Source organism: Crocodylus porosus, unplaced genomic scaffold (genome assembly GCF_001723895.1).
Source record: "Crocodylus porosus isolate Cpor-Errol unplaced genomic scaffold, CroPor_comp1, whole genome shotgun sequence".
Taxonomy (NCBI): Eukaryota; Metazoa; Chordata; order Crocodylia; family Crocodylidae; genus Crocodylus; species Crocodylus porosus.
In genome coordinates, this window is record NW_017728917.1 from 25,506,445 (window position 1) to 25,515,123 (window position 8,679).

Consider the following 8,679-nt stretch of genomic DNA (forward strand, 5'->3'; position numbering starts at 1 on the left):
TACCCTGGGGGGTTTTAAGAGGAGGTTGGATGAACATGTTGCTGGGGTCGTTTGACCCCAGTACTCTTTCCTGCCATGGCAGGGGGTTGGACTCGATGATCTGCTCAGGTCCCTTCCGACCCTAGAAACTATGAAACTATGAATTATTGGTAGGGACCTACTAAATTCACAATTTCCCAGATTTCATATATTCCAAGAAATCTGACATTGCTCATGAAATCTCTGGAATAAAAAGCAAACTTAAGTAAAATAAAATGCTGGCTTCCCAGAGGGGTAACTGGGGCTGCTACTCCCACCCTTTGCTGTTGATTGGCTTTGAGGGCTGCCTGTCATGTTGGCCTCACCCCCTCCATCATTTGGCAACAAGGGGCAGGGCTGCAGGATGGACATCCCTCATAGCCAATCAGTGATGAGGGGTGGGGCCACTGCCCCCAGCCAATCAGAGGTATGGGAGGGGTGATGCACTCCCCCAATGAAATGGCTGCCAGGCCCCACGTTCTGCCCACAAAATAGGAGGGCAGCTCCCTCAAATTTGGTAGGTCCCTAATTATTGGGCATGGGGTAGAGAGGAAATCCAGCCTGCAAGCTTTTTTTTTACAGAAAATACTGATCTATGGACAAATCGCCTGCACCAAATTTTAACATAGCACTCAATGACTTCAGTGATAGTTGCATCTATCTGTATGTGACAGCACAGTTTGGTGTCTGATGTTATAGAGCATAGTGTGTTACCTGGGAGATGGGTTTTTTTGTGTTTGACACACAAGCAGAACTCAATGCTTCGACTGTAGGGCAAGAAGCAGGATAGGAGTTAGTCCTTGTTCAAACACTAAAAGGTTTCATAGTTCCCAAAAGCTTTTGTGATTTAAAGTTTGTCCCAGTATGAAAGCCTTTGTAATGTAGGGCCATTCTTTCTCGAATAGAGCACATCTATGGGCATCAACAGATCTACTCATATTGAACAGAAGAGAGTACAGAACAGTCTGGCTGGGTTATTTTTTTGCCCTCTATCCAGCAAGGCATTTTCCATGTGTAAATTTAAACGTGTATTGTTTTGACAATTAGCCCTAAAGTCCTAATAGATGCTTAAATCTATGCACATGATTGAGATCGTAGCTGGATGAACAGCGTATAGTCACAAATCTTTTTGGCTGTGTTCAAATGATAATTGTGAAGTATGTCTTTAATACTCTCCCTAATTGAACTGCGGCAGTGACACACCTTTGAGGGAGAAAGGGGGCAGGAATTTTTCATGTGAAACTGAGTAGTTCTCTGAGAAGTGGTATTACATGCTTTTCTCTTGATTTTGCATGATTGATACACAAGTGTGTTGGCTTGAGTTTCCTACTAACTCTTGGTGTGTTACTTTTATTCCTAGAAACCACAGATTCCACAGGGATAGACACTGACAAGGAGCAATATATTCTAAATGACAGGGGTAAATAAAATACATACACTACCATTGGATGGAATGACACTTTCAGATGTAGTCTGTTTTATAAGTTAATTTATGTTCTCTCATATCCTTATTGTAATTATAAGTGGTTTATTGGGGGTGATCTTATTCTGCCAATCAGACTAGTGCCATAGCATTCACAATGGTAGAGTTTAGGCAATATTTATTTCAACATTTTTTTGATTGCATTATTTTTTTAACTAGTCTTCAATTTCCTGCGTGCTCCTCTTCCCCCTCCCCCTCACTTTCTATGCTTTTACAAATGTTGCTTGGATTCTTGGCAGGCCCTCACTGAGTTCCTGGCAGTAAATAAGTAATTGAGAACTTTAACATTGTTTATTGAGGGCTATTCAAATCCTTACATTTGCCTCACTTGGGACATATCTGCCCTTCAAATTCATCACACCAGGCTGCAGCACTGCTCCATATGCCTGTTTCCTGACCAGCAAGTAATGTAGCCATGTTAGTACAGTGCTGTAATAGGTGAATTAGTACTGCTGAATGGCAGAGCCACTTATCCTGCCTGCAGCAACATGCCAAGGCAGCTGCACAGGTTTTAATTCTGGAGGTCATATATTCACAACAGCATGACATGCATCCGTGCACTGCTGTTTGGCCTGGTGGATGCTCAATGTATTCAGGCCCTCCATGCCCATACTTGAAAAAGGTATGATTTTTAATTAATTTGGTGAAAATGGTAGTGTTGGGAGAAGGGGAAAATATTCACAAATTTGTGAACAGTTTTAGCTGAAAAAAGTGGGAAAAATTCAGAAAAGTTCAAATGAAGCCTTTAACTTTTTCTTTTTGAAATTACATTTCATTTAGAAATGTAACTAGGTTAACTATGTTTTAAAAAGCTTAAAATTTAGGGTTGGATCAAGGCTATGCAGAATCATCAGCCCAGCTCAGCACCCAAATGGCTCCCCTGCTGGATAATCTCCCTGCTCCTGTGCTCTGAATCTGAACAATTTAACCAATGGCTGGTGTTTGTTCTGCATTTTTGGCTGAATTATTTTCACCAGGTTTAATCACACGGTCCTCACATAGAATAAAATCTTTAAAAAGTCATGGTAACTGAAGTCAGAATAAGCTTTTTGACTAGAGCACAGCAGGACAGGACCTGTAATGAGCAGTATGCTTTGTTGGGGAGCAAGGATAAGAGTATGACAAAGAATACAAAGTATAGAAACGAAAACAAAATGTTGTGGAAAATACTACTTATTTGGGGCATAATTGTTCTCATTGAATAGCGCCTTACCTACAGGTAGCTCATGAACATCAATGGAACTACTTGTAGAGTTAAGTGTTACTGACTGCATGGGAAGGTATCACATTCTGGTTCTCACTTTTTTGCTTTTGTACATCTTTCAGGATGTTGTTGCAGAGTAGACCTTTTATGAGTATAAAACACTCTAGAGAAACCTCACTTACAGCTTAATAAGAACTTAAAATGAGGGACCTAATTAGAAGATGAGAAGCTCTAACAGCAGTGATGTCAGAGTAAATGAAATACAAATTAATTATAATAGAGTATAGTAATGGTATTTTATAGTACATTAGGTACAGAATATGCATAATTATGATTGTGCTAACTTCATTTGAATAATCTTAGCCATGCATGGTAATAACAATGATTCATTAATTCTGATGAGTTAAGCTTTCAATCCTCTGTTCTGTTTTAATACAGTCTCTTCTCCTTTGTCTTCACTAGGTCCCATGTTCTTCCTTGCCTGTTTTAGTGTTGCTGCAGGATTCGCATTATTCATGTATTGCTGTAACTCAGGTAATCTGCTCTGAAGCTGTTTGGGATGGGTGTTTTTATTTTCAGTCACCAAATGCATTTTGGAGAGCTCTCTGTGTAACATGAACAAAGGTTGCTTATATAACAGAGTTAGTCTAAGGGGTCGTCATTCTTTAATGAGGTTGGGATACAGCCTGGACTTCGAGAATGCTAGGTTATAAGTAAAAAAGAGCTCATGGATTGCTTACGGAAGATCCCAGAAATAGGGGCACTTTTTATTTTATCTAAACCATAGTCATGTGAATTTCTCTCAGTGAGGAGAAGGTCAATGCCAGAACAGATCCAAAATCTTCTGGCTCCAAAGTGGAACATTTTTTTAAATGCTTTAAGGTGCTAATAGCAGTCTATCTGGTGCTGGTACTTTCAGTGACTGATCATGAGAAGCAAAGATATTCTTCTCATTTCTGATTCTAAAATATTCACTATTAAGTAGCTCCTGTGCTTAATTGTGGAAGAGGTTCCATTGTAGGAAGGAGGTGGTGCATGTTTAGTGGGTGTAAGAGCCTTTTGCATGAAAGACACTCTTTGTGGATAACTGTACATCTTGAATGATAATATTTGAGCTGAAGCATTAGAAACAACCAAATGTAAAATGCCAAGCACAGCACTCCTTGTGTGCTTTTGGCTATAGGAGCTGGTGTACCTTTACCACGCACTCCTCTGATGGGTTTCTAGGCTCAGGCCAGCCATTGGTAGTATGTGAAACAACCTTTATTTCAACTTATTCTTAATAGTCTGTGAAAATTGTCTTCTCAAAATAACCATTAAAACAGTGTTACTCAGAAATAAACTACAGGCTGGTCAGATCTGTACAGTTGGTGTAGGATGCAAAAATAGCTAGATGCTATGAGAATGTAGGCCTGGGTCCTGCACTCCCTTCACACACAGATGTAACCCATTTCCATCACAGGGAATTATGCATGAGGAATACAGGTAAGATCTGGACCACAGCTGAAAGAGCAAAGGGATGTCTTCTGGGGGCTGATCCTCAAGCTGCTTCTTACATGGGTAGTGCAATGGTAATCAATGGACTACTTGAATGATTAATGGATGTCCTCTGCCTCAGACCTTCCAGCATCTGATCGATACCTATACCTCAATTATATAGAGAAGAGCCTTTTTTAATTTAGTGGTCTGCAAGCATTTGCACATAAAAGTAGGTTTTTGAGGTATTCTCCCTGTCCCCATGTACCTTTTCTTGATTCATGAATAAACATTAGGAACACACCTGGGAAAAGAAGAGACTTTTTTAGTTTGGTGACAAAGTAAAGACTCAGGAAAGAAATTTTGTTCAGGTAAAACAAAGGTTGATTTTTTGACTTTACTGAAAAACCAAAAAGAAAAAAAGGAGAAAAAAAGGTTTCATTTTTAGGTTAACCCAAAACATTTAACTTAATTTAAAATTAAATCTTTTGAATGCATATGAACCTTTTACCCTTCTTCTTTTAATTTGGGTAAGCTTCTAAGGAAATAATGCCATTTTCCAAATAAAAACTTTCATTCTGATCATGTCAAAACAGAGCATTTTGGCATTTTTGAAATAAAAATATCATTTAAAAATTACCAACAACATTTTCCATTCTTTCCCCCATTTTCTCAGATGAAACAGTACTGAATTTCATCTGAATTTGCAAATAGTTTCAGTTTCCATCCCTCCAAAAACCTTTTCCAACAAATCTAACATTAGTGAAATAAATTTTACCTGGCTGTACTTGGTATTGAGAGTCCTGTAAATATGCAAACTGTAGTCACCAGTAAGCCTGCCTATTATGGGAAAAAGGCTTTACTGCTAACATGAGTACTCCACTGGCTTCAGGGGAACACCAGTAAAGTCATGGATACATGTAACAAGTTAACCTGTGCCATATTGAATTGACCTGATTTTTTTTAAAAAGGCTTAAGAGTGGTTCCATTTTGCTTTGGTAGCTCCAAATGTACTCTGAAGTGAATTAAATGTTACTTTTTATACTTTCAAAAGCTTCCATTTTAGTGCAGCCCACTATAAGTCCTGCTTCTTCGTGCACATCTGGCATGGGGTTTGTGCCGCAAAGTTTGTTTTTCCATTCATATGTCTATAGATTAGGGATTGAAGAACAAGGCTCTTATTTAATAGTTGATATAACCTTTTATCCTTGCAGTGTAATGAAGTGGATACAGTACATCAATATTTGAGAGAGAGAATCAGCTATAAATATTGATAGATTGTTATGGAAATCAACTACATATCAATTACTATTAAATAGCTATTACTGATTAAATTAATATTAATTAAATATCTGTTGGTTTGTAACCTAATTGAGTCCCCCAACATGTTATCTGAGTGCCTCTTGCTTTTCGCAATTTAACTGCAAAAACTGTGAGAGACAGAGTCTCACCTGGCCCTGAATTTTTCTCCATATCAGTATGGGAGGAACAGGGAACATTTGGGAGCTGGTAACAGTTCCCTTCTTCTAAAGTTAAGCTTCAACATTATCAAAAGCCATCTTAATAGGTCCTGTGACAGTAGGGTACAAAATTGAGTTCTACCATAGCCCCTTTCTGTCCTTTATATTGGTAGGGAGTAGTGGGACAATATTTGGCAGTGACACTGATGTCTACACTAGATATTCTCTGCTGGGGATCTGAGGGTGGATTGTGGCCCTTCAAACTACTCAGGTGGCATGAAAGGGCTAATACAGGGCTTGTGAATCCTGCCTTAGAGTGTTCCAGCCTTAATTGCTTCTCCTAGTGGAGATGTTGTTTGGGCCATAAATGTGTTGGTAAATTATTTTGTAATTTAATTTTATGAGGGTATTAATCTTTTTCTTTATTGGAAATTTGGGTGTTTGTAACACTGCTTATTCCTGTAGACTAACACTGATTGCCTCCTGCAGCACCCCACTTCCTGAGAAGCAAATGTGATGATCTCTCCTATGTTGTCAGTGGACCTTGATCATTGCATTATCATTGTTAACTTATTGTGCTTCATAACCTAGCCTCATTAATGAACAATGCCAGGAAGGGGCTGTTCTTTCTACCTGCTGTTCCCCTCTGTCTGCATGGAAGGATTACAGTTGGCCTTTTTTGACATGAGTATTACACTGTAATTTCAGTTAATTTACAAAAGGCATTTTTGTATAGAAGGTTTGCAAACGTAAGTGCAGTTGACTACAACTGGACTTACCAGTCAACTCACTTTTCTTTTTTCTCTACCTTTTGTTTTTGTTTTAGGTACAAAAGTTGTAGGAGGAGCCCGGAAAATATTGGGATTTTCTCCTATTATCATAGGAAGACATGTTAGAAATATTTGTATGTTGTACCTGGAAGACACATCAAGGAACAAATGAAGAAAAGTTGTTTCTTCAGTTGTCTGTAAAGTATACCTGCCAAAAGAAAACTCGCAAAGCACGCGCGCGCACACACACTCACACTATATTCTTATACCAAAGAGTTGATTAACTCACTTTAGCAGTAAATATGCTGCCTCAAGGTTCATTCTAAAGCTTAGCTATATATATATATATATTATATACACACACACACATATATAGGTGTATATATCTCCTTTCTTAAAGGAATGGACCATTTATTTTTGTAAATGCTTATTTTAAAATATTTATCATTTGGATAATGTTTTTAATACAAACCTTGACATGTTATCTTAAGCAATGACTGATGACAGAACTTAAGCCATCTTTGTGTACCTTGTGTTTTATACTGGAGTAGAGGAACAGGACAGTTTAAAGGATATATAATTCTGTCTTTTTTAATAGTTAATGTAAGGGTGACACTTAAGCAAGTCAACCCAAAGCCTTAGTAAGAAATGGACTGGATCCTTTATTTCAGGGTTGTCTCTTCTGTCTGTATTCTTTGTACTGCATGTGTTCAAATGGGCATTAATCCATACAGGGCTCACCAGTTGCTGGTTCCTTGCAGTATTTTTTGACTTCCTTCTTTTATGCCTCAGCTTAGCTTGGCCATGTTCAGGTTCTGGACACTGTTCATCTTTGTTAGCATGTATTGAGCTAATGTAGATTTCAGCCCATGGCTGTTTGATTTTCTTTGCGATCAGGATGACAGAACTAGCCAGAATATGAAGTAGAGTTTTAAGATTTGCATTGTTTTTTCATTTTCATTGAAGTTATCAGTTTTGCGTTGCCAGGAAACTATAATAGCCCAACATATTTGGCAGGAACTTTAGAAACAGTCATCAAAGCTGCACAACGTGCTTTTGTTTATGGCCAAAAAGATGCATTTTAACTTGCATCTCAACTTCCTTTATAATGTAATTTGATCATACATTGTGCTTTTCTTCTGTGGGTTTTCTTCTGAGAACCTGCAAAAAGACTTTCCTGTGTTCATAAACACATATAGCATTAAGACATGTGGGAAATACAGGGACTCAGAACTGGAAATGAGGTGCTTGGGGATTTTTAATTTTGTGGCCCAGACTTCTACCGTTGAGCTCTCAGGAAAGTCCTTCTCTTTCTCTTCTAAGTGGGTTTCCTCATTCTAGTTAGAGGTGTTACTGTTCCTGAACCTGGCTACAAATACTGGCATCTATAATGAAGGTGTTCTCTCATGATCTGCTTATAGGTAAAAAAACTGAGATGCTTGGTAAGGTGTTCTCTTCCTGTCTTTCATGAGCTACTCTGTGACTAGAGTAGCTCAGATTTTCTGAGATAAAGCTTTGTGACACATACTTAAACATGTCAGTATCCTCAACAATGGCAAAGGGAATATTCACAAGCTTAAAGTGACTTTAAGCTGACTCCTGGGGCAAAATGAAGCCTCACTGACAAATACTGCAAGGCTCATCTACGTAAGAATATTAACTGATACTGCAGATGTTACGCTGGTATAACCCGTCATATGGACCTGTCATACGGTCACTTCGCAAACATATTGCAAACTGTAATATGTTATACTGGTATACCCAGTCATATGGATACTTACTCTGGAGTGGCTTCTTTGTTCAGTTCATGTTGCATTGGAATGGGTTTAAGCTGAGCAGACAAGCAAATAAAAGGCCCACCTCTCTCATTCTGGACTACGTGTAACTACCGGGGAGTTGTAACAATTTAACTACACAGGTATAATAACGTTTAGCTGCATAATCAAGCCCTTGCATGTGAAATCACCAGCTCACAGTGGTTAACAATTACTAGGAGAACTGCAACTTAGTGCAGGACCTTTGATCATCTTCTGGTTCTCCACATTTATAGCACAGTTTTTTTCCCAATCCCATTATTCTGACACTGAAAAAAAATCCCTTTGAACAACTAGAATGCATCCCAGGGGCTGCAGCATTAGGGTTTTGACTAGCCAGGTTCCAGATAGTACCTGTTGGCTACTGCCATCCTCTTCCGTGATTCTCTGGTCTACTCTTTGTTCTGTTTATACAGTTGCTTGTTGCCTTAACAGGCTCACCTACAGCAGTTGT

The 8,679-nt window shown here is 38.6% G+C and overlaps 1 protein-coding gene across 3 annotated transcripts in view; it reads left to right on the forward strand.

Annotated features, from left to right (window-relative positions):
- CARD19 (caspase recruitment domain family member 19) overlaps positions 1-7,899 on the forward strand; it is a 64,906-nt gene extending 57,007 nt beyond the window's left edge. Inside the window, exons 4-6 of one of the 3 annotated variants that reach the window (XM_019536937.1) lie at positions 1,379-1,438; positions 3,168-3,239; positions 6,468-7,899. In XM_019536937.1, coding sequence (XP_019392482.1) covers positions 1,379-1,438; positions 3,168-3,239; positions 6,468-6,583 — 248 coding nt within the window. In that variant the 3' untranslated portion in view covers positions 6,584-7,899. Of the gene's footprint in view, positions 1-1,378; positions 1,439-3,167; positions 3,240-6,467 lie in introns of those variants that run through there. The other 2 variants (XM_019536939.1, XM_019536938.1) reach the window with 2 other exon arrangements.
- The last annotated feature ends 780 nt before the right edge of the window (positions 7,900-8,679 follow it).